The sequence below is a fragment of the Mustelus asterias genome, chromosome 5, assembly GCF_964213995.1.
Source record: "Mustelus asterias chromosome 5, sMusAst1.hap1.1, whole genome shotgun sequence".
NCBI classification, from domain to species: Eukaryota; Metazoa; Chordata; class Chondrichthyes; order Carcharhiniformes; family Triakidae; genus Mustelus; species Mustelus asterias.
In genome coordinates, this window is record NC_135805.1 from 17,269,020 (window position 1) to 17,296,110 (window position 27,091).

General features: G+C 46.7%; 1 protein-coding gene across 1 annotated transcript; it reads right to left on the bottom strand.

Moving 5' to 3' along the window:
- Positions 1 to 1,322: 1,322 nt before the first annotated feature.
- LOC144494063 (heme-binding protein 2-like) lies at positions 1,323 to 27,091 on the bottom strand. Its single transcript, XM_078213638.1, has 4 exons — positions 26,878 to 27,091; positions 17,338 to 17,464; positions 10,204 to 10,378; positions 1,323 to 2,473 (listed from the first exon to the last, which is right to left on the bottom strand). The coding sequence occupies exons 1-4, from the start codon at positions 27,007 to 27,009 to the stop codon at positions 2,311 to 2,313; spliced, it is 597 nt and encodes a 198-aa protein (XP_078069764.1). The 5' UTR covers positions 27,010 to 27,091; the 3' UTR covers positions 1,323 to 2,310.

Below are 27,091 nucleotides of genomic sequence, written 5' to 3' on the forward strand. Positions count from 1 at the left end.
AATTTCCTCCTTTGCCTCTCTCAGTATTCTGGGATATATCCCACCAGGTCCTGGGGACTTGTCTCCCTTAATGTTTCTCAAGTTGCCCAATACCTCCTCCTTTTTAATCTCTACATGAACAAAACTATCGACACACCCTTCCCCAGACTCATCATTCACCAAGTCCTTCTCTTTGGTGAATACTGACACAAAATACTCATTTAATACCTCACCAATTTCCTCTGGCTCCATGCATAGATTCCCTCCCCTATCTTTGTGTGGGCCAACCCTCTCCCTGGCTACCCTCTTGCTCTTAATATATGTATAAAAAGCCTTGGAACTTTCCTTAATCCTGCTGGTCAATGACTTTTCATGGCCCCTTTTCGCCCCCCTTACTCCATGCTTAAGTTTCCTTCTACTTTCCTTGTATTCCACACTTGCTTCATGGTTTCCAGCCTCCCAGCCTTGACAAATGCTTCCTTTTTCTTTTTGACTAGGCTCACAGTATCTCTTGTTATCCAAGTTCCTGAAACTTCCCATACTTATCCTTCATCCTTACAGGAATGTGCTGGTCCTGAATTCCTGTCAACTTACACTTGAACACCTCCCACATGCCAGATGTTGATTTGCCCTCAAACATCGGCCCCCAACCTACAATCTTCAGTTCTTGCCTAATGTTGTTGTAAGTAGCCTTCCCCCAATTTAGCAGGTTCACCTGAGGACTACACTTATCTTTATTCATCAGTACCTTAAAGCTTACTGAATTGTGGCTGTGTGCCTCACAGTCTCCCAGTCAATGTTATCTTCAAGAAAATCCAAAAGATTCACCACCCTCTGAGTGAAGTAGTTCCTCCTCATCTCAGTGGCCACCCTTTATTCTGAGATTGTGTCCCCTGGTTCTGGACTCAGCAGCCAGGGGAAAGATCCCATCCACATCCACCCTGTCACACCCAGTAAGAATACTGTAAGTTTCAAAGTGATCACCTCTCATTCTTCGCATCGTGAGAGAATACAAGTCCAGTTTCCACAACCTCCTCATGATCCTGACAGCAATCCCAATCAATTATATTGTCCTGCCTTTACTGTTCAGAGTGGAGTTTGACAGATTGAAGTGTGAGGCTGCTCGGGGATGGGAGCTGTCACCCGACAAATATGGAGCTCACTCTCCAAGGGATACATCCCCCAATAAATTACTCCCTGTCTCTTCATTCTTTACTTTTACATCACAATGTTTTAACAGAATCAATTCATTGAAATGTGGTGAGTTGATCAATATGAAACTAGTGATGTGACCAGTGACACAGATTTATTTTCAGAGTAAGAATCTAACATGAGACCAAAGGTTGCGATGCATCACCCTCTTTATTTCACAGTGAGAATACATTCCCAGCAGTTTGAACAACAAAAGACAAATAAAGACGAGATGACAATGTCTTATTCACTATATGTATGTGAAGATGGAACATTCTGGAACTGTATCTGTCACGAGGTCCATCTCAATCTCAGTGATTTATTTCCATCAAGATTACAAAAAAAGCAACTTACTGCAGTGATTAATCCCCGTTCCCCAATGGAGGACCCAGCACCCTGTATGATTGAGTTTAACCCTGTGTGTGTGTGTGTGCGCAGTGTGGAGATGTTGGGTGGGATTCTCCGGCCGCGCTCGCCCCAAAACCGGAGAATCTCGCCGGACCTTTGCGTGGATCGTCCTCTCGCCTTCTACAATTCCCTTGGCGGAAGGGATGGGAGAATTTCCCCCCATTATCAGCATTCCTCCTCCACAGCAATGAATTTGAGAGATTGGAAAATAATTTGGAATTGAAGAGAAACCTCATTATAAACAATATCAAATTAAGAAACAGCAGCTGAGACTCCTCTGTCCAGGAAAGAACCATTGTTTTGAATGACTGAACTAAACAAACAATGGGAACAGTGTCTGTAAATGAGGAAGAAATGTTCACTGTTGATGATAATGGAGCTGAATAATTTGCAATAAAGTCTAAATGCTGCAGTGTGTGTGGGAGTCAGAAATTACTAACCTCCAGTCGAGGGCAATATTTCTAAACAGGCTCACAGAGATTTGGAGATGGGACATTGGTGGAATTGTACAAAATCCCAACTCTGACACATTGACATAATCTGTCTGATGAACATTCATTGCATTCCCTCCAAGGTCAGTATATCCTGTCTCAGGTAAGGAGATCAAAACTACGCTCAATATTCCAGCTTAAACCCAATGTGTACTTAGCGGAAAGTTAGACAGTTTTAGAATCGAGTTAAGCACATCTCACTGTTCAATGTCTGCAAAGGTAGCAGAACCTTCCAGAAAAATTATTTTAACACTTTAAAACCTATTTCCATTAGCCCTTTTGTGCTATAAGTAGCAACGACAAACAAATTGTCATCAAATTTCTTATTGTCTTGTTCCAAGTCCTTCATGAATTCAGTCACAAGTTCTGGATATTGTTCTATCTCAACTTTCTGTTCAAAAGTCCTGCAACAGAGTGAAGAGGATCAAATATTAATTTTCTTTCTCCTGACAAAACCTGTTTGGAAAGCAAGTAGGTTGTCAGGACGGTGGGAACAGGAGTTCGTCATTCAGCCCATTGAGCAGCCTCCAGCATTCAGTTCGTCCCCAGCTGCAGTAACATCATAGAGAAGCGAGCCGAATGGGCAGACAAGCGGCGGATGGTGTTTAATGCACAGAAATGGGAGCTGATGCATCTTACAGAAAGGATGGAGAGAGTCAATACTGAGTTAATGGCACAAATCTAAAGAGTGCGCAGGAAGCGAGGCACCTCTGGGTGAATGGATCTTCGAGGGTGACAGCACAGACTATAAAATGTATAGCTCAGTATTTGGGAACTTACATTTCATAAATGAAGGTACTGAGCACAAAAGCAGTGAAGCAGTTGAGGCTACTACCTTGAATGTTTTTAAGGCAAGGATAGATACATTTCTGAACAGTGAAGGAATTAACGACGATGCTGAGTGGGTAGGTAAGTGGAGCTGAGTCCACGAAAAGATCAACCATGATTTTGTTGAATGGCGGAGCAGGCTCGAGGGGCCAGATGGCCTATTCATGCTCCTAGTTCTTATGTTCTTATTAAGTTATACGGAACCTTGCTAAATCTCTGGATAGGCCACAACTAGAGTATTCCGTCCAGCGATGGTCCCCACATTTTAGGAGGGATGTGAGGCTGCTTGAGGCGTTGCAGAGGGGATTGACTAGAATTGTTCCAGGGATGAGGAATTTTAACTGCAAGGTTTACTTGGAGAAACGTGGGAGTAAAGGAGGTTGAGGAGTGATTGGATAGAGCTGTACAAGGGTTGGATAAGATAGACAAAGAAAAGCTGTTCCCATTGGTTGATGGAACAAAATCTGGGGGAGACAGATTGAAGACTTTGGATAAGAGATTCAGGGGATAAATGAGGAAGAATCTTGATATGTAGCACTTGGTAATGATCTGGAACTTGCTTATGAGGGTGCTGAACATATGAACAAGGGGCAGGAGTAGGCCATTCAGGCCTTTGAGCCTTTTCCAGCATTTAATACCAATGGCTGATCATGCAGTAAATCTACATGCTGTCTCCACTGGATAACCTAAACCCACCCTTGCTTACCAACAATCTATCCAGCTCTGAGTTAAAAACATTCAAAGACTCTGCTTCCACCTTCTATTCAGGGAAGGATCCCTAAGATGCACGATCCTTCGCATTTTGGAAGGTCCAATAAAGATAGGAAATATACAGTAAATGGCAGAACCCTTAAGAGTATTGAAAGGCAGAGGGATCTGGGTGCACAGGTAAACAGGTCACTAAAAGTGGCAGTGCAGGTGAAGAAGGTAGTCAAGAAGGCATATGACATGCTTGCCTTCATCGGCCGGGGTACTAAGTTTAAAAATTGGCAAGTCGTGTTGCAGCTTTATAGAACCTTAGTGAGGCCGCATTTGGAATATCGTGTTCAATTCTGGTCGCAACACTACCAGAAGGATGTGGAGGCTTTGGGGAGGGTACAGAATAGATTTACCAGGATGTTGCCTGGTATGGAGGGCATTAGCTATGAGGAGAGGTTGGAGAAACTTGGTTTGGTCTCACTGGAATGACGGAGGTTGAGGGGTGACCTGATAAAAGTCTACAAGATTGAGGGGCATGGACAGAGTGGATAGTCAGAAGTTTTTCCCAGGGTGCAAGAGCCAATTACTAGGAGGGCATAGGTTTAAGATGCGAGGGGCAAAGTTTAAAGGAGATGAACGAGGCAAGTTCTTTACACAGAGGGTGGTGAGTGCCTGGAACTCGCTGCTGGGGGAGGTAGTGGAAGCCGATACGATAGTGACTTTTAAGGGACATCTTGACAAATAGATGAATAGGATGGGAATAGAGGGATATGGTCCCCGAAAGCGTAGGGGGTTTTAGTTCAGATGGGCAGCATGGTTGGTGCTGTCTTGGAGCGCCGAAAGGCCTGTTCCTGTGCTGTAATTTTCTTTGTCTTGTTCTTTGACTCAAAGTTTTTGCCTATTTCCTGTTTTAAATGGGTGACCCCTTATTTTTAAACAGTGATCCTGAGATTCTCCCATAAGAAGAAATATTCTTTCCACATCCAGCCTGTCAATACCTCACAGGATTTTATATGTTTCAATCAAGTTGCCTCTTACGCTTCTGAATTCCAGTGGATGGATACAAGTCTGTCCAAACTTTCCTCGCTGTATAATTCGCCCATTCCAGATACCAACCCAGTAAACGTCCTCTGAACTGCTTCCTCCACATTTACACCCTTCTGTAAATAAGGTGACCAAAGCTGTACACAGTACTTCGGATGTGCTCTGACTAATATATTTGAAGCATAATGTCCCTACTTTTGTCTTCAATTCCCATTGCAATAAATGATACCATTCCCTGAGCTTTCTTAAATACTTGCCATACCGGAATACTCATCTTTTATGATTCATGCACTAGGATACCCAGATCCTTCTGCATCTCTGAGCTCCGTAATCTCTCACCATTTAAATATTCCACTTCCTTTTTTCAATCTTTCTGCCAAAATGGACAATTCTACATTTTCCCACATCATACAGTGTTTTCCAGATCTTTGCTCATCTCCTATCCGATCTATGGGTGGGATTTTCCTCCCTCTCCACAGTGTGTTCTACAGCAGTGGAGAGTGGCTTGCCAGTGCTCGTGAGATCCCGTCAGCGCAAATGGCCAGAAAATCCTGCCCATAATCTTTTTGCAGCCTCCTTACGTCCTTCTCACAACTTACTTTCCTACCTATCTTTATTCCTTCAATCGATAACCATCCCTTAAATCCCCTCATCCAAGTCATTGATATAAATTGTAAACAGTTGTGGTCCCAGCACTGAGTCCTGTAGCACAGCACTCGTTATATCTTGAAGCAGAGCCATTGATGCCCCTGCTCTGCTCCCTGTTAGCCAGATACATTTCCATTAATTTCAATATGTTCCACCTCCTATTCCATGAGCTTTTATTTTACACAATAACGTTTGATGCAGCATTTCACCAAATGCTTCCTGGAAAGGGCGGCACGGTAGCACAGTGGTTAGCACTGCTGCTTCACAGCTCCAGGGACCTGGGTTCGATTCCCGGCTTGGGTCACTGTCTGTGTGGAGTTTGCACATTCTCTTCGTGTCTGCGTGGGTTTCCTCCGGGTGCTCCGGTTTCCTCCCACAGTCCAAAGATGTGTGGGTTAGGTTGATTGGCCATGCTAAAATTGCCCTTAGTGTCCTGGGATGCGTAGGTTAGAGGGATTAGTGGGTAAATATGTAGGGATATGGGGGTAGGGTCTGGGTGGGATTGTGGTCGGTGCAGACTCGATGGGCCGAATGGCCTTTCTCTGTGCTGTAGGGTTTCTAAGATTCTAAAAAATCTAAGTGCAGTACATCCACTGGTTCCCCTTTATCCACAGCACATGTTACCTCCTCAAAGAACTCCAATTACATGTCAAACACAATTTCTATTGGACAAAACAATGTTACCTTTGCTTGATTACCTTGGATTTATCTAACTGCCCTGCTATAACTTCTTTAATAACAGCTTCTAACAATTTCCCCACAACAGATGTTCAGTAAACTGACTTGTCGTTCCCTGTTTTCAATCACCCTCCCTTTTTGGAGAATGGACTGAGATTTACTTTTTTCCAATGTACTGAGACCTTCCCCAAATCTCAGGAGTTTTGGGAAATTAAAACCAATTTATCAATGAATTAATGCAGGGAAGCAGAGATCATCAATGATTTCAGAAGGAAATTAGATGGGCATTTGAGAAAATAAGCTTGCTGGGCTGCAGGGATGAATGAAGGTTATGGGATGGATTGGATTGCTCTCCAGCAGGGCTGGTCTCACTGGGGCAAACTGCCTCTTTCTGTGCAGTAATGACTCACTGAGTTCAATGATCCTCTACTCTACTCACTTTAGTCCTGCCTTTTGGAGAAAAGTCCCTCAGCCACATCCTTCCTTCCACAAGGTCCGATTTTCAAAAGTAAATTTGGGACAGTGAGTGAGACAAATAGGTGTCCTGAAGGGATCACCGGCTTCTCCCCAGTTTATAGAGGGAACCGACTCCATATGAACCTGGGAATGTGAATGTGGAGGTCTGACTGTCACCTCAGAAGCAGGAGCTGCAGATTGTGAGACAAGAACCGCTCCATGACACCATTAATATTGACCAATATCCCCATGTGACAGGATGAGTCTGTTAATCACTGTCTGACTCTCGTGGCAGAATTCTCCCGAGACCCTGCTGGCGTGTTCGATGGTAGGCTTTGGGGGGGAGGGGGGGAGGATATACCAGAGGCCCAGGAATCAGTTTCATGTCGACGTGAATTTACAGCAGGATCTTCCATTAGTGCCCCCCATGGCAGATCACAAAAACCCACCAGAGGCTGGCATGAGCCTCATTGGCATCCATTAATGGGTTGTAGATGAAGGTTCAACCGCCCCGCTCCCCCACCAATGGTAGATTCCCCACGGGTCTGGCAGGAAAACACACCAGTGTGAAAAACATTATGAATAATGTATTGTCCCAATGTCGGGATGCCTGTGACTGTTACGGAGTTCAGGCTGGAGGCCGTCTACAACCCTGGGCCACCACAACAGTGGGGTGGGGGAACATGTGCATTTGGACCTTCCAGATTAGGTATCCTGGAGGGGGCTCCAGCATCCAGCCTCAGAATGTTCCTGGAGCTCCATCTTGGTTCTTAGGAAACATAGAAACTAGAAGCAGGAGTAGGCCATTCGGCCCTTTGAGGTTGCTCCGCCATTCATTATGATCATGGCTGATCATCAAATTCAATATCTGATCCCCCACTGCCTCCATAGCCATTGTTCCCGTTACTCCAAGAATCAGAGAATCATGCAGTACAGAAGTGGCCCTTCAGCCCATCAAGTCCGCACTGACATGCGAGAAACATCTGAACTCTCACCTAATCCATCTGCCAGCACTTGGTTCATAGCCCTTGAATGTTATGATGTGACAAGTGCTCATCTAGATACTTTTAAAAGGATGTGAGGTAACCCGCCTCTACCACCCTCTCAGGCAGCGCATTCCAGACTTTCACCACCCTCTGGGTAAAAGTTTTTCCTCGCATCCCCCCTGAACCTCCTGCCCCTCACCTTGAACTTATGTCCCCTTGTGACTGACCTTTCAACTAAGGGGAACAGCTGCTCCCTATTCACGCTGTCTTGAACACCTCAATCAGGTCGCCCCTCAGTCTTCTCTGCTCCAACGAAAACTACCCAAGCCTATCCAACCTCTGTTCATAACTTTAAATGTTCCATCCCAGGCAGCATCCTGGTGAATCTCCTCTGCACCCCTTCCAGTGCGATCACATCCTTCCTATAATGTGGCGACCAGAACTGCACACAGCACTCTAGCTGTGGCCTCACCAAAGTTCTATGCAACTCCAACATGACTTCCCTGCTTTTGAAATCTACGTCTTGATTGATAAAGGCAGGTGTTCCATATACATTTTTCATGACCCTACTAACAGAGATCTGTGGACAAACACACCAAGGTCCCTTTGTTCCACAGAATTTCCTAGCATTCTGATGTTCATTGAATACTTCCTTCTTAAATTACTCCTTCCAAAGTGTATCACTTCACACTTTGCATGGTTAAATTCCATCTGCCACTTATCTGTCCATTTGACCATCACATCTATATCTTCTTGTAGCCCAAGACACTCAGCCTCACTGTTAACCACCTGGTCATCTTTGTGTCATCCGCAAACTTACTAATCCTACCCACCACATAGTCATCTATGTCATTTATATAAATTATTAATTAAAGGGGACCCAGCACAGATCTCTGTGGTACGCCACTGGACCCTGGCTTCCAGTCACTAAAGCAGCCTTCTGTCATGACCCTCTGTCTCCAACAACTGAGCCAATTTTGAATCCACTTTATCAAATTGGTTTTATTGGTCAGAACATTGAATACAGGAGTTGGGACGTCTTGTTGAAGTTGTACAAGACATTGGTAAGGCCACACTTGGAACACTGTGTGCAATTGTGGTCACCCTATGATAGAAAGGATATTATTAAACTAGAAAGAGTGCAGAAAATATTTACTAGGATGCTGCCGGGACTTGATGGATTGAGTTATAAGGAGAGGCTGAATAGACTGGGACTTTTCTCTCCGGAGCGTAGGAGGCTGAGGGGTGACCATATAGAGGTCCATAAAATAATGAGGGGCATAGACAAGGTAGATAGTCAATATCTTTTTCCAAAGGTAGGGGAGTCTAAAACTAGAGGGCATAGGTTTAAGGGAGAGATACAAAAGTGTCCAGAGGGGCAATTTTTTCACACAGGGTGATGAGTGTCTGGAACAAGCTGCCAGAGGAAGTAGTAGAGGCGGGTACAATTTTATCTTTTAAAAAGCATTTAGATAGTACGATGGGTATAGAGGGATATGGGCCAAATGTGGGCAATTGGGATTAGCTTAGGGGTTTAAAAAAAAGGGCGACATGGACAAGTTGGGCCAAAGGGCCTGTTTCCATGCTGTAAACCTCTATGATTCTATAAATTACCCTGCGTCCCATGTGCAGTTACCTTCTTTACAAGTCTCCCATGTGGGACCTTGTCAAATGATTTGCTGAAATTCATATAAACTACATCACTACCATAGAAAGTAGTTGAGGCCAAAATGTTGTGTTATTTCAGGAAGAAATTCAGTATAGCTCTTGGGGCTAAAGGGATCAAGGGATATTGAATTTGATGATCAGCCATGATCAAAATGAATGGCAGAGCAGGCTCAAAGGGCTGAATGGCCTACTCCTGCTTCTAGTTTCCATGTTTCTATATTTCTATATAACTGCACTACCCTCATCTACACACTGGTCACCTCCTCAAAAAAGTCAATCAAATTAGTTAGGCATGACCTCCCTCTGACGAAGCCTTGTTGACTCTCCCTGATCAAGCCGATATATAAGAGCAATATCAAATTTCTTCTTGAAATCACACAGCGATTTGGCCTCAACTGCTTTCCGTGGTGGTAAATTCCACACATTCACCACCCTCTGGGTGAAGAAATTTCTCCTCATCTCAGTTCTAAAAGATTTACCCCTTATCCTCAAACTGTGACCCCTAGTTCTGGACTCCATCACCATTGGGAACATTCTTTCTGAATCTACCCTGTCTAACCCTGTTAGAATTTTATAAGTTTCTATGAGATCCCCCCCACTCTTCTAAACTCCATTGAATATAATCCCAACCGATTTAGTCTCTCCTCATATGACAGATCTGCCATCCCAGGAATCAGCCTGGTAAACCTTCGCTGCACTCCCTCTATAGCAAGGATATCCTTCCTCAGATAAGGACACCAAAACTGCACACAATACTCCAGGTGTGGTCTCACAAATGTCCACCGCACAATCTCAGGGGACTCCAGGAGATCTACCTTCCTTCTCAGGCGGTCTGCATTCTTTCTTCAATAACGGGTCAGTGATGTTGGACACCTTTTCAATATGGCATCAGGATACGATAACAGACTACAGGGTATCGAGGCCTGACCCGATACTGAATATGGTGTAAAACACCCTGGTGAATAATTAATGCGTTGGGGGCCAGAAAATGTGGCGTGTTTTCTAGCCAGACCCCGGCCAGGGCACTAAGTCCCAAAATGGGAGAATTCCATCCCAGGTTGACTGATGTTGACACAAGAGTTGATGTAAAGAAACATTAATCACAATCTATCAGTAACTAAACTCACCTGACATAGAACCAATTACTAGGGACTCCTCCAATTCCAACTGTTTCATCCAATGGTTCAGGTATAATTTCGAGTTCAGGAACAAACATAAGAAATACAATACATCTCGATTGTATTTCACCATTTTTCAATGTTCCAATAACTCCCCAAGGTGCAGAGGCAGGAACAGCTGTACCTGTGGACAGAGAAACACACTGTTACAGCATTTAACCAGGTGATATCTGTGAGATTGCTTCTGGTGAGACAGAAGATACAGGTGAGGGCACAGGTGGACTTTACTGAGATGTGGAAAATGTGATATGACGGTAAGGGAATATGCAAATGAGCAAGTAGCCAGGATGTAGAGCATGTGACCAGCAGCCATTAGTGTGTGTAGAACGGGAGCTGTGCTGTCCCTGTGAGTAGTGCTAGCTGGGTTCAGAAAGTTGTCCTGTGTGTTGTGCCATCCTGTCTCGTATCTTCCAATAAACCAAACGTACATCGAGGGCAGAATTCTCCCATTTTGAGAGTAAGTGTGATGGTGAGCGATTCTGGCAGCGCCGGGCCCTCAATGGCAGATTCTCGTACCAGATTCAGTGCTTGGAATCTCATTAATTATGCACGGGCGAGTTCCCCTCCAAATCTCCTGGTGGGCCAACGGCTGATTTGTCCGTCCGCCCATCGTCAGCTGATGGGTTTGAAGGACCCAGCATCATATTTAAATACTGTCCCAGCACAATTGTTTTGCTCTGTAGTACTGGAGGCTTGTGCTCCAGAACTTGCCGTGCCCTTAGCCAAGCTCTTTTAGTACAGTTACAGCACAGGCATCTACCTGACAATGTGGAAAATTGGTATGTCCTGTACACAAGAAACAGGACAAATCCACCCCGGCCAATTACTGCCCCATCAGTCTACTCTCGATCATCAGTAAAGTGATTGGAGGGGTCATCAACAGTGCTATCAAGCGGCACTTACTCAGCAATAACCTGCTCACGGACGCTCAGTTTGGGTTTCGCCAGGGTCACTCAGCTCTTGACTTCATTTCAGCCTTGGTTCAAACATGGACAAGAGAGCTGAACTTCAAAGGTGAGGTGCCCCCACCCCCTAACCTCTGACCCTCCAACCCCCATGACCTCCAACCCCAGAGCCCACTCACCCCTCCCCTCCCCCCCACCCCCCCGACAAAACAAAGCTCCAACCCTTCCGATCACCAAAATCCCATCCACCCACATTGGACACTGACCTTAGAGTCATAGAGTTTTATATCGAGTTTTATATCACAAAAAAGAGGCCCTTCAGCCCATCATATCTGCACCGGCCACCAAACTCCTATCTATTTTAATCACATTTTCCAGCACTTGGCCCATGGCTTTGTAAGCAATGGCATTTCAATTGCTCACTTAAATGCTTCTTAAATGTTGTGAGGGTTCCCACCTCTACGATCCTCTGGGTGAAAAGCTTTTCCTCACATCTATAAAACCCCTACCCTTCATCTTAAATCTATGCACCCTGGTTATTGACCTCTCTATTAAGGGGAAATGTTCCTTCCTATCTACCCTATCTAAGCCCCTCATAATCTTATACTCCTCAATCAGGTCCCCCCTCAACCTTCTCTGCTCCAAGGAAAACAATCCCAGCCTATCCAGCCTCTCTTGGTCATAGAGTCATAGAGGTGTACAGCATGGAAACAGGCCCTTCGACCCAACTTGTCCAGGCCACCCTTTTTTTTTAAACCCCTCAGTTAATCCAAATTGCCCGTTTTTGGCCTATATTCCTCTGTACCCATCTTACCCATGTAACTGTCTAAACGCTTTTTAAAAGACAAAATTATACCCGCCTCTACTACTACCTCTGGCAGTTTGTTCCAGACACTCACCACCCTCTGTGTGAAAAAATTGCCCCTCTGGACACTTTTGAATCTCTCTCCTCTCACCTTAAACCTATGCCCTCTAGTTTTAGACTCCCCTACCTTTGAGAAAAAATATTGACTATCTAGCTGATCTGTGCCCCTCATTATTTTATAGACCTCTAAGATCACCCCTCAGCCTTCTACGCTCCAGAGAAAAAAGTCCCAGTCTATCCAGTGCCTCCTTATAACTCAAACCATCAAGTCCCGGTAACATCCTAGTAAATCTTTTCTGCACTCTTTCTAGTTTAATAATATCCTTTCTATAATAGGGTGACCAAAACTGTACACAGTATTCCAAGTATGGCCTTACCAATGTCTTGTACAACTTCAACAAGAAGTCCCAACTCCTGTATTCAATGTTCTGACCAATGAAGCCAAGCATGCTGAATACCTTCTTCACCACTCTGTCCACCTGTGACTCCACTTTCAAGGACCTATGAACATGTGCCCCTCGATCTCTTTGTTCTGTAACTCTCCCCAACGCCCTATCATTAACTGAGTAAGTCCTGCCCTGGTTCAATCTCCCAAAATGCATCACCTCGCATTTATCTAAATTAATCTCCATCTGCCATTCGTCAGCCCACTGGCCCAATTGATCAAGATCCTGTTGCAATCGGAGATAACTTTCTTCACTGTCCACTATGGCCCCAATCTTGGTGTCATCTGCAAATTTACTAACCATGCTCCCTATATTCTCATTCAAATCATTGATATAAATGACAAATAACAGTGGACCCAAAACTGATTCCTGAGGCACACCGCTGGTCACAGGCCTCCAGTTTGAAAAACAACTCTCTACAACCACTCTCTGGCTTCTGTCAAGAAGCCAATTTTAGTCACTGAAACACTCCAGCCCAGGCAGCATCCTGATGAATCTCCTCTGTACTCTCTCCAGTATAATCACATCCTTCCTATAGTGTGGGAAACGGAATTGTACACAGTACTACAGCTGTGGTGTAACCAGTGTTTTATACAGCTCCATCATATTTATTTATTACAAAGTTTATTTATTAGTCACAAGTAGGCTATGAAGTTAGTGAGAAAATCCCCTAGACGCCGCACTCCGGCACCTGTTCGGGCATTCTGAGGGAGAATTTAGCATGGCAAATGCACGGAACCAGCACGTCGTTGGACTGTTGGAGGAAACTGGAATACCTGAAGGAAACCCACGCAGACACAGGGAGAACATGCAAACTCCATACAGACAGTGACCCAAACTGGGAATCGAACCTGGTTCCCTGGCGCTGTGAGGCAGCAGTGCTGACCTCTGTGCCACCATACCGCCATCCTTTTTATTCAGTGCTCAGCTAATGAAGACAACTACCCCAGATACCGTCTTCACCATCTTATCTACCTGTCCTGTTGTCTTCAATGATCTATGATCTTAAAGATCACTCTGGTCCTCTGTGCTTCCTAGTGTCCTACTGTATATTCCCTTCCCTCTTCATCATCCCAAAATGCATCACCTCACTCTTTTCAGGGTTAAATTCCATTTGCCACTGTTCTGCCCAGCTGACCAGCCCATCTATATCGTCCTGTAACCTAAGCTTTCCTCCTCACCATTTGCCACATTAATTTTCCTGTCATCTGTGAACTTACTGACCATCTACCCCCCACAGTCATATCCAAATCATTGTGTACACTGGAAAAGCTGAGTGAGTGAGCAATTACATGGCAGGTGCAGTATTTTGCAGATTAATAAGAGGTAGCAAAAACAGGAAGACAGATTACTATCTGAACAGCTGTAAATTAGGAGAGACCTGGGTGTCCCCATACCCCAATTGCTGAAGGTAAGAATGCAGCTCCAGAGAAGGTAAATGGTACGTTGGTCTTCATTGTGAGAGGATTCGAGTACAGGAGCAGGGATGTCTTGCTGCAGTTACACAGGGCTTTGGTGAGACAACACCTGGAATATTTTGCGCAGTTTTGGTCTCAGTATCTGAGGAAGGATATTCTTGCCGAGCACGACCGTCCTAAGGTCTAGGATGGCTTTGGCCGCGCGCCGGACGGTCGTCCCCGCACGCTCAGCCAGCACGCGGGGACTCATCCAGCCCGCCCCTCCGCCATCGAGCACGTCCCCGATTCTGGTCACCCCGGTGTCCATGGCCCGCCTCTCCGCCAGCCACCTGAAGTCATACAGCTGGAGGAGTGGATTCCTGAGCAGCAGCTCTCGCACGAGAGCCGCTACTCCTGACGGGGGGGAGCTGCGTCGCGAGGCGACCGTGTTCCAGACAGTGAGGAGGTCCTGGTAAAAGACGGGCAACTCCTGCAGGGCGGTCGAAACACGCCCCAGATTGATATGCAGGAGCTGCACGTCATAATTGAGGCCGTGCCACTGGCGGAAGAAATACGTCACCATGGCACACCATTGTGGAGGGGGCTCAATGTAAAGGTACCTCCGCAGGGCCTGGAAGCGGAAGGTCGCTATCTGAGTGCGAAGGCACACCAGACCTTGTCCGCCCTCCTCAAGCGGGAGATGCAGAACCGCAGCAGGGACCCAGTGCAGTCGATTGTCCCAGAAGAACCGCAGGACGGTTCTCTGGATATCGGCGACAAAGCCAGGGGGAGGGGTCAAAGGGACCAGCCGGTACCACGGCATGGAGGCGACCAGCTGGTTTATGACGCGAACCCGCACCCCGTAGGACAGCACTCGGAGCAGTCCTGTCCAGCGATTCAGGCGGGTGGAGACTTTGGCCTCCAGCTTCCGCCAGTTCGCCGGCCAGGACTCTTCAGCTGGGCAGAGATGGGCCTCCAAGTAGAGGAGGTTGGTCCTGCTCCAGGTAAAAGGCCTGAGCTCCTCCGGAAGGGGGTCCATCTCCCAAGGACTGACAAGGAGTCCAGAGCACTTGGCCCAGTTGATCCTGGCAGAGGACGCCTGGCATTCTCGCATCCTCTGCAGGTCAGCCGGATCCGTGAACATGAGGAGCACGTCGTCGGCGTAGGCAGACAGGACCACCCCTACGTCCGGTCCGCGCAGGGCCAAACCTGACAACCTCCTCCGCAAGAGGCGCAGGAATGGCTCCACGCATATTGAATACAGTTGGCCGGACAAGGGGCAGCCCTGCCGTACTCCTCTCCCAAAGCGAAGGGGCGCCATCAGGGACCCGTTAACCTTAATCAGACACTCTGTGGCAGAGTACAGTAATCGGATCCGGGCGACAAAATGCGTCCCAAACCCGGATGCCCGCAGAGTCCCAAGTATTGGGACCTCTGCTGTTTGTGATTTATGTAAACGATCTGGAAGAAGGTGTAACTGGGGTGATCAGTAAGTTTGCGGATGACACAAAATTGGCAGGACTTGCAGATAGTGAGGAGCATTGTCAGAAGCTACAGAAGGATATAGATAGGCTGGAAATTTGGGCAAAGAAATGGCAGATGGAGTTCAATCCTGATGAATGCGAAGTGATGCATTTTGGTAGAAATAATGTAGGGGGGAGCTATACGATAAATGGCAGAACCATAAAGGGTGTAGATACGCAGAGGGACCTGGGTGTGCAAGTCCACAGATCCTTGAAGGTGACATCACAGGTGGAGAAGGTGGTGAAGAAGGCATATGGCATGCTTGCCTTTATAGGACGGGGCATAGAGTATAAAAGTTGGGGTCTGATGTTGCAGATGTATAGAACGTTGGTTCGGCCGTATTTGGAATACTGCGTCCAGTTCTGGTGGCCACACTACCAGAAGGACGTGGAGGCTTTGGAGAGAGTACAGAGGAGGTTTACCAGGATGTTGCCTGGTATGGAGGGGCTTAGTTACGAGGAGAGATTGGGTAAACTGGGGTTGTTCTCCCTGGAAAGACGGAGGATGAGGGGAGACTTAATAGAGGTGTATAAAATTATGAAAGGCATAGATAGGGTGAACGGTGGGAAGCTTTTCCCCCGGTCGGTGGTGACGTTCACGAGGGGTCATAGGTTCAAGGTGAAGGGGGGGAAGTTTAACACCGATATCAGAAGGACATATTTTACACAGAGGGTGGTGGGGGCCTGGAATGCGCTGCCAGGCAAGGTGGCGGAGGCAGACACATTGGGAACGTTTAAGACTTATCTAGATAGCCATATGAACGGAGTGGGAATGGAGGGATACAAAAGAATGGTTTCATAGAAATCATAGAAACCCTACAGTGCAGAAGGAGGCCATTCGGCCCATCGAGTCTGCACCGACCACAATCCCACCCAGACCCTACCCCCACATATTTACCCGCTAATCCCTCTAACCTACGCATTTTAGGATTCTAAGGGGCAATTTTTAACCTGGCCAATCAACCTAACCCGCACATCTTTGGACTGTGGGAGGAAACCGGAGCACCCGGAGGAAACCCACGCAGACACGAGGAGAATGTGCAAACTCCACACAGACAGTGACCCGAGCCGGGGATCTTAGTTTGGACCAGGGAGCAGCACGGGCTTGGAGGGTCGAAGGGCCTGTTCCTGTGTTGTATTGTTTTTTGTTCTTTGTTCTTTGCTTCAGAGGGAGTGAAAGAAGGTTTACCAGGCTGATCCCTGGGGTGGTGGGACTGACATATGAGGACTGATTGAGTCGATAAGGATTATATTCACTGGAATTTAGAAGAATGAGGGGAGGGGGATCATATAGAAACCTATAAAAACAGGACGAGATAGGGTAGATACAGGAAGGTGTACCTGATGGTGGGGGTGTCCAGAACTGTAGTCTAAGAATACAGGGTAAACCTTTAAGGACCCAGATGCGGAGATATTTCTTCACCCAGAGATTGGTAAGCCTGTGGACTTTTGTACCACAGGAAGCCGTTGAGGCCAAAACATTGTGGCTGGAATTTAACTACCCATAGGAATCGGAGCGGGCGAGGAGCAGAACATGGATAGGTCCATTGACTTCGGAGGAGGTTTTACTGTTTTGGGATGAGTGAGGTTATAAATTCACGCTCTGTATGTTTTCAGGAAGGAGTTAGATTTAATTCTTAGGGCAAAGGGGATCAAAGGATATGGGGGGTGATGGGGGGAGGCGGGATCAGGTGATTGAGTTGGATGATCAGCCATGATCATAATGAATGTCAGAGCAGGCGAGAAGGGCTGAATGGCCTCCCCCTATTTTCTATGTTTATGTTTCTATCTTATGGTAACGTGTGAACGAGGAACGCTCTGGGATTGACGATAGCGGAATTCTTTGGTCAGTGTGTCAGTCTGTACAGAAAGTTTCAAACGTGACAGGTTAAAGAGCGAATGGTTGTTTATATTCTGTTGTTACTTTGAAGGAACAATCTGACATACCTGCATCATTACCAAAATGTGAATAATTGAAAAGTTTCTCCAGGCCGACTTGGAAAGCATCATTATTCATTCCATCAACCACAGTTTCAACCCATTGGAGATCGGCAAATTCCATTATATCGTATTTCTAAAAGTAGGAAATAAAATCTATGACCACATGACACAACTGAACTCGCACCAAAATACATCCGTGTTGGGGGGGCTGTCCTTGGTAGCAGTATTCATGTCCTGGATGGACTGAGTTTGTAAACGGGTTTGGAGTTTTTGATGGAATTCTCAACATCAGTCACTTCCAGATTCATTTTCCTTCCCCTCTCGTGCACTCTTTTAACTTTAGTGTTGTCCAGCATGGTGGGCCTCGCTCCCTCCCCTTGGATTTTGAATTGAAACCAAAATGGAGAATGTTGTTGAAAGCCATCTACACGAATCATGTCTAGCTATTGTGTTTCCCTTTGGGAGTTTTGGAAGGGTTTATGATAACCTGGGACCAAAAAAATGAATAAATGAAGACAGACCAATTTAGTGTGAATATAGTACAGAAAAAGTACAAAGTACCTGGGGCTACAGTGGTACAGTTTGCATAGAAACATATATAACCACTGTTAGAGAATTTAAACATGTATTTTTCGAAAACAAATTATTCTGCATTACAAGCATACACCTTGACGAATGACACTCTGGAACATGATGGGATATAGCTGAGCGAGAAGAACCACATTCCTTGAAAACAATACAGCTACTGAGTAAAGCAAAAAGAATTCTCTGATCAGCTTCCCAGACAGTAGAGTGAATAGAGCAATACAATTTTTCCGTAAGGCATTACTAAGTAGACAGTGGACAATAACTTTTGAACTCTATAGACCTACGTATTGGGTTTGCTAGGAGACAGCGGGCTAGGATTTTGGGACTCTACGGACCTATGTATTTTCATGCTGCCAGGGAATAGAATGTTATTGGCCAAGGTAAATGATTCATGCTAAAATGATTGGCTCACATACAGTTAGGATGTGCAAAGGAAAGTATTTGGTCTCCCATAAATCTCCTGCAGGGTGTTTTACCTCATTATTTAAACCGATACCTTTCGATGAGTTAGAAATTGGTCCCTTGTTTCCAGGCAATAATCCAGGGTGAAAACAGTAAAAATGTCATTATTCTATAAGAAATAAGAGCTGGAGTCGGCCTTACAACCCCTCGAGGCTGCTCCACCAATCAACAAGATCATGTCTCACCTTTAACCTCAACTCTTACTTCCAACGCAATCCCCACCAGTTGCATCGTGTTGTTGGGTTGGAGAAGTTTCAAGAACTCCCAAAGACTGCTGGCTGCAGACTCTTTTCCAGTACCTTTCGGTAGTTTATTTCTAATCTGTGCTACACTGAGAATCCAAAATTCTAGTGTCTTAGCCTTGAATATGCTCAACGATTAAACAGCTATCACCCTGTGGAGTGGAGAATTGCAAAGGTTCACGACACTGAGTGAAGACATTTCTCATGAGCTCAACCCTAAATGATTAACCCCTTCTCCTGAATCTGTGCTGCCCTGTTCTAGATGGAGTGGCACAGCAGTTAGCACTGTTGCCTCATAGCGCCAGGGACTGGGTTCAATTCCCGACTTGGGTCACAGTCTACACGTTCTCCCCGTGTCTGTGAGGGTTTCCACCGGGTGCTCCGGTTTCCTCCCACAGTCCAAAGATGTGCTGGCTAGGTGAATTGGTCATGCTAAATTTTCTCTCAGTCTACCCAAACAGGCGCCGGAGTGTGGCGACCAGGGGGTTTTCACAGTAACTTCATTGCAGTGTTAATGTAAGCCTACTTGTGTCTAATAAACAAACTTTTAACTTTAGGTGACTCATCCAGGAGAAGCAACCTTCTCACCCTGTCAAGCACCTTCCGAATCTTGTACGTTTCAATGAGGTCACTCTCAGTCTCCTCAATTCCAGATAGTATGGAACAAATTTATCTTTCCCCTCATTATAGGACAACCCTCTGATCCCTGGAGTCAATCCAGTGAATCATCACTGAATCAGCTCCAAGGCATGTGCATTCTTCTTTAGATAGAGGGTGGAATTCTCCCATATTGTTTCAAATGCTGTTCACATCCTGCCACCGCTGCCAGCGGGAATGGAGAACTTGGCGCTCAGGCCAATCTCCTCTCACTGCAGTGGGACTGGAAAATCCCATCTGTGGGTGAGGTGGGAGAATCTGGCCCAAAGTTGCCAGACTCTGGCTGCATAGCTCAGATTTCCCTCCTGATCTTGATCCTGAGTAAACAGAAATGAGTGAGTGGTGTTTGAGCCATCGTTCCAGCAGGGCGGAGGCTGACAGAGCGGGCAAGGTCAATTCTACAGAGATTGGCGTGCCATTTTAAAGGGTGCCTCGGGAAGGGCAGAAGATCAACATCCCTCGCCCATACTGGCGATTTCCCCCAAACCTCCCATACAATCATTGTGGGGCCTCACCCATTCCCCCACACAGTCCTCGGGGCCTCTCCTCTCTCACCCTCCCCTGCACAATCACTGGGGGGGTGCAACCATCCCATTGGAAATAATCCCCCTTCCTCACCACCCTCCCCCCAAATACCCACTCACTACCTCCCCCCGTGTCTGCAAATACCCCCTCACTGCCCCCCTGTGTCTGCAAATACCCCCTCACTGCCCCTCTATGTCTGCAAATACCCCCTCACTGCCCCCTTGTGTCTGCAAATACCCCCTCACTGCCCCCGTGTCTGCAAATACCCCCTGACTGCCCCCCTGTGTCTGCAAATACCCCCTCACTGCCCCCTGTGTCTGTAAATACCCCCTCACTGCCCCCCTGTGTCTGCAGATACCCCCTCACTGCCCCCCTGTGTCTGCAAATACCCCCTCACTGCCCCCGTGTCTGCAGATACCCCCTCACTGCCCCCCTGTGTCTGCAGATACCCCCTCACTGCCCCCGTGTCTGCAGATACCCCCTCACTGCCCCCCCAGTGACTGCAAATACCCCCTCACTGCCCCCCCCCCGTGTCTGCAGGTACCCCCTCACTGCCCCTCTGTGTCTGCAAATATCCCCTCACTGCCCCCACAGTGTTTGCGAATACCTCCTCCTGCCCCTCACATCTGCAAATACCCCCTCACTGCCCCCCCCCCGTGTCTGCAAATACCCCCTCACTGCCCCCCATGTCTGCAAATTCTCCCTCACTGTCCCCCCCCCCCAGTTCCTGCAATTCTCCACCACTGCCTCTTGGTCGTGTCAATCTAGCTGTGCCAACCTGTGCTGAGGGGCAATGCCAGGTGGTCGTGCCAGGGCACTGCCCGGGCATGTCGCCCTCCTCCCCAGGGGCTGTGCTAACCTTTGCGCCCCCAGAGGAAGGAATACCCTCGACTGATTAACATCTGCAATGAGCTGTTTTAGACCCCGCCTAACGTGACATCAGCAAGATTTGAATATTCAATGAGGTGGGGGGGGGCTGAGTAATTATATTCAACGATATTCATAAACATTCAAATAAGGTTCTCGCCCCTTAGGGGCATGAACCTTGTGACATCACTGTTCTCCCTGACGGCGAATGTGGGCAGAAAGTCTCCCCGTGACCAGACCAGAACTGTGCACAGTTCTCCCAAGTGTGGTCTCAGCAAAGCCTGTACAATTGGAGCAAGACTCCAGTATTCTACAATTCCCTCACCTTGCCAACCATCCTGCCCACTCCAGCGACTGTCCACCCCACACACACATACCCACCCACCCAACCATCCCGACTGACTGACATCCCAACACAAATACAAATACAACTTACCTGACAATGTTACCTTGTCCCTGGTTTGAAAGTGGCTGGGACTTTCAGCCGACCAGATTTGACAGCAGTAGGCGCTGTAAGGCAGAGGGCGAGGATTTGATTCAGCAACACTCGAAGGTTCAGGGAGAGGGCAGCCCTGCAGAGTTCCCAACTGGCCTGAGTCGGAAAGTTGAGTGAGACAGGATTGAAAACATTGTCAGGTAGGGAAGCAGGAGTGAAATGGCAATCTGACTCGATTGCCAATCTGTGAAAAGTTAGGGTTCTCAAATGTTTTGAAACACCAAAATGGGGGGGGGGGGGAATCAGCAATTAATAAAAAGTTGATTTTCTTTCCTTGCTATTTTTGGAATTTCTGGGAGAGAATGCGATTCCCGGTTTGGGTCACTGTCTGTGTGGAGTTTGCACGTTCTCCCCGTGTCTGCCTGGGTTTCCTCCCACAGTCCAAAGATATGCAGGTAGTTGATTGGCCATGCTAAATTACCCCTTAGTGTCTCGGGATGTGTAGGTTACACGGATTACCTGGTTTAAAGTGTGGGGTTGTGGGGATAGGGCCTGGGGTGGGATTGCTGTCGGTGCAAACTTGATGGGCTGAATGGCCTCTTTCTGCACTGTAGATTTTCTATGTTTCTATGTTATGTTTCTATCAAAGTGAATAACCTCACACTTTTCCACATCGTACTCCATCTGGAAACTTGTGACACATTTCCCTAACCTGCCTATATTACTGGGCAGCAATTTTGGGTGGAATTTTACTGGCATGTCCACCCGAGGTTCGTACGATCCCACCCGAGGCCACCGGAGAATGCAATTCTCCAAGCCTTGCCTGTTCCTGGAATTGGGGTGTGCTTGCCGGTAAAATTCCGGCCTTTGCGTCCACCCCACAGTTTGCATTCGCAATTAGCTTTGCGATATCAGCGAACTTGGATATATTGTATTCAATCCCTTCATCTGCAACATTAATAAAGATTGTAAAAAGCTGAGGCCTCAGTACTGATCCTTGCGGCTCAGCCCCAGTTACAGCCTCATGACTTGGAAATATCCTGATTATTCCGACTCTATTTATCGTTGAAACCGGCGCTCCTCAAATTCTCTCATCCTTAAATCTATCCGTCCGATTGGTTCCTGTGTGGATCCATCAGATCTTCCCCCTCCCACTGTAACTTCCGATCCAGTTGTGATGAGATATCCTTCAACCTGCACAGGGCAGACAACAGAACCTTTCAAACACCCAGTCATGACTGCAGAATATAGTATCTCTCCACTGGACTATACTATCCCTGAACACGATTACATTCCCTTTCTTCAATGGGCTGAATAGCCTCCTTATGCACTGTAGGGATTCTTTCATTTCTATGGAATACAATTAGAAAAACAGAACTTTAATATCTGTCCAATTTCCTTTTTTCCATTATAATGTTATACTTGTCTCAGATTCTAAGGAGCTAACAGTAACTTTTGCTATTTTACCCTTTTCATTTTGCATTGAGAATCCTTTTTCATATTTCTGGCTAGTTTACTCTCGTTCTATTTTTTTCATTTTGAATCATTTTTTTGTCATTCTTTGCTGGTTAATTAAATCTCCCAAAATCTCAGACACACAACAATTCCCACAACTCATTTCATTGAATGCTATCCCTAGCTTATAGGGAAATTCGTGGATAGGGCAGCACAGAGGCACAGTGGTTAGCACTGCTGCCTCACAGTGCCAGGGACCCGGGTTCGATTCCCGGCTTGGGCCACTGTGTGGAGTTTGCATGTTCTCCCCATGTCTGTGTAGGATTCCTTTGGGTGCTCTGGTTTCCTCCCACACTCCAAAAATGTGTGGGTTAGGTTGATTGGCCATGCTAAATTGCTCCTTGGTGTCAGGGGGACTAGCAGGGTAAATACATGGGGTTAGAGGGCGAAGGCCTGGGTGAGATTGTGGTTGGTGCAGACTCGATGGACCAAATGGCTGCCTTCACCACAGTAGGGATTCTGTGATTCGAGGTTAGTTTTCCCTGGAATTTTGTGTTTCTCAACAGAATGTCATTTCACTGAGAATTTTGGATTTTTAAAAAAATATTTGCCATTGTTTATCAAGCTCCATACCTTTTCCTGTCGATTAACCAATCCATTATTCATGTTAATATATTTCCCCAACAAGGATGGAGTGTAATTCTCACACCCGCACTGTGTCAGTCGGCTGTATTGATCTGACTTTACAGCTATCCATGGTGTGGGGGGTGCTGCCGAAGGCGAGACTTGGCTTCTTACAGATCTAACATGGTGACCTTAACTCTGTTATAAACTGCCTTTCAGAAACTGGGTTAGATTCAGTGAATACAGCAGGAGTAGGAATGGTTCCCAATTGTACAGTCCTTCACATTGTCCCACTAACTCCTCTCTGTCCCCACATCGACCCCTCTCTCTGAGCCAGTGCTGGAGTCGGAAGCCCTGATATTCTTCTTACTTCACTAGCAGGCAGTGGAGAGCAATCAGGTGATGGCAGATCCTGGATAAAATGTTAATGAGTCAGGGGCCAATTTCAGTGCAGCCTCATGTTTCAGGGTTGGGTGTGAGATGTCAGTGCACCGCAGGCTATGGATCCCCAAAAAACAGACAGGAAATAATTCAAATCACATGGAAAATACAAAGAACAGTACAGCATAGGATCGCAACAGACACCTCCAGACGCTGAAAGATGCCCTCATAAGAACAGGATATGGCACTCGACTCATCGATCAACAGTTCCGACGCGCCACAGCGAAAAACTGCACCGACCTCCTCAGAAGACAAACACGGGACACGGTGGACAGAGTACCCTTCATCGTCCAGTGCTTCCCCGGAGCGGAGAAGCTATGGCATCTCCTCCGGAGCCTTCAACATGTCATTGATGAAGACGAACATCTCGCCAAGGCCATCCCCACACCCCCACTTCTTGCCTTCAAACAACTGCACAACCTCAAACAGACCATTGTCCGCAGCAAACTACCCAGCCTTCAGGAGAACAGTGACCACGACACCACACAACCCTGCCACAGCAACCTCTGCAAGACGTGCCGGATCATCGACACGGATGCCATCATCTCACGTGAGAACACCATCTACCAGGTACACGGTACCTACTCTTGCAACTCGGCCAACATTGTCTACCTGATACGCTGCAGGAAAGGATGTCCCGAGGCATGGTACATTGGGGAAACCATGCAGACACTACGACAACGGATGAATGAACACCGCTCGACAATCACCAGGCAAGACTGTTCTCTTCCTGTGGGGGAGCACTTCAGCAGTCACGGGCATTCAGCCTTGGATCTTCAGGTAAGCGTTCTCCAAGGCGGCCTTCACGACACACAACAGCGCAGAGTCACTGAGCAGAAACTGATAGCCAAGTTCCGCACACATGAGGACGGCCTAAACCGGGATGTTGGACTTATGTCACATTATCAGTAACCCCCACAGCTTGCCTCCTGGGCTTGTAGAACCTCACTAGCTGTTCTGTCTGGAGACAATACACATTTCTTTAACCTGTGTTTAATGTTCCCTCCACCCACATTGTCTGTACCTTTAAGACGTGGTTGGCTGTAGGATTCGCATTCTGATCAGTATTCTGCAACTTGATATTGTCTGTTTGCACTGTTTGAGAGCACATTTCCACTGCATCTGACGAAGGAGCATTGCTCCGAAAGCTTATGGTATTTGCTACCAAATAAACCTGTTGGACTTTAACCTGGTGTTGTGAGACTTCTTACCGTGTTCATCCCAGTCCAACGCCGGCATCTCCACATCAATGGAAGAAGCCAGAGAGTGGTTGTGGAGGATTGCTTCTCTGAGTGGAGGCCTGTGACTAGTGGTGTGCCGCAGGGATCAGTATTGGGTCCATTGTTGTTTATCATCCAGATCATTGATATAGATGACAATGTGATAAATTGGATCAGCAAATTTGCTGATGATACAAAGATTGGAGGTGTAGTGGACAGTGAGGAAGGTTTTCAAAGCTTGCAGAGGGATTTGGACCAACTAGAAAAATGGGCTGAAAAATGGCAAATGGAATTTAATGCAGACAAGTGTGAGATATTGCACTTTGGAAGGACAAACCAAAGTAGAACGTACAGGGTAAATGGCAGGACTCTGAAGAATGCAGTTGAACAGAGGGATCTGGGAATACAGGTACAGAATTCCCTAAAAGTGACGTCACAGGTGGATAGGGTCGTAAAGAGTGCCTTTGGTACATTGGCCTTTATAAATCGGAGTATCGAGTATAAAAGTTGGAGTGTTATGGTAAGGTTATATAAGGCATTGGTGAGGCCAAATTTAGAGTACTGTGTACAGTTTTGGTCACCTAGTTACAGGAAGGATGTAAATAAGATTGAAGGAGTGCAGAGAAGGTTCACAAGGATGTTGCCGGGACTTGAGAAGCTGAGTTACAGAGAGAGATTGAATAGGTTGGGACTTTATTCCCTGGAGAGTAGAAGAATGAGGGGAGATTTGATAGAGGTGTGTAAGATTTTGATGGGTATAGATAGAGTGAATGCAAGCAGGCTTTTTCCGCTGAGGCTAGGAGAGAAAAAAACCAGAGGGCATGGGTTAAGGGTGAAAGGAGAAAAGTTTAAAGGGAATATTAGGAGGGGCTTCTTCACGCAGAGAGTGGTGGGAGTGTGGAATGAGCAGCCGGATAAAGTGGTAAATGCGGGGTCACTTTTAACATTTAAGAAAAACTTGGACGGGTTCATGGATGAGAGGGGTGTGGAGGGATATGGTCCAAGTGCAGGTCAGTGGGACTAGGCATAAAATGGTTCGGCACAGATGAGAAGGGCCAAAAGGCCTGTTTCTGAGCTGTAATTTTCTATGGTTCTATGGAAATATAATTTGTCAACATTTGTACTCGACGCCCCATCTGATGAAGGCAAACATGCCATTTGCTTTCGACACCACCTGTTCCACCTGTGCTGCCACTTTTAAGGATCTGTGGACCTGCATGCCCAGATCTCTCTGTGTGTTTATAGTCCTCATGGTTCTGCAATTTAATTCAGAGCTCCCACCTGAATTGGATCGACCAAAATGCATCACAACACATTTCTTCGGATTAAATTCCATCTGCCATTTTCCAGCCCATCTATATTCTGACAATCTTTATCACTATCCGCAACTCCGCCAATCTTAGTATCATCCGCAAACTTGCTCATCAAACCAGCTACGGTTTCTTCCAAGTCATTTATATATATTACAAACAGCAGAGGTACCAGCACTGATCCCTGTGGAACACCACTAGTTACAAAACTCCATTCAGGAAAAACACCCTTCCACCATTACCTTAGAATCATAGAAACCCTATAGTGCAGAAAGAGGCCATTTGGCCCATCGAGTCTGCACCGACCACAATCCCACCCAGGCCCTACCCCCATATCCCTACATATTTACCCACGAATCCCTCTAACCTACGCATCTCAGGACTCTAAGGGGCAATTTTTAGCATGGCCAATCAACCTAACCCGCACATCTTTGGACTGTGGGAGGAAACCGGAGCACCCGGAGGAAACCCACGCAGACACGAGGAGAATGTGCAAACTCCACACAGACAGTGACCCAAGCCGTGAATCAAACCCAGGTCCCTGGCGCTGTGAAGCAGCAGTGCTAACCACTGTGCTACCGTGTCGCCCTTCTGGTGAAGTTTCATCAGAGCTGGTCACCCAGACTCGAAACATTTGCTCTATTCTCTCTCCACAGATGCTGTCAGACCTGCTGAGATTTTCCAGCATTTTCTGTTTTTGTTTCATCCGCAGTAATTACCTCGCCCTTAATGATCGTCAGGGGCTCAAGGCAGTGAAGATGCTTGCAGAACTGGTTCACCTCTTCAGCCTCATCCTGTGCAGCGAGTTGGTTCCAGAAGAGGACAGACACAGTTAAGAAGAGTCTCAGCATCTTGGTGTTGGTTCAGATCACTGGTGAACGCACTGAATGATTCTCAGCACCTTCAGCTCGATCTGCAGTTTGAGCAGAGAGC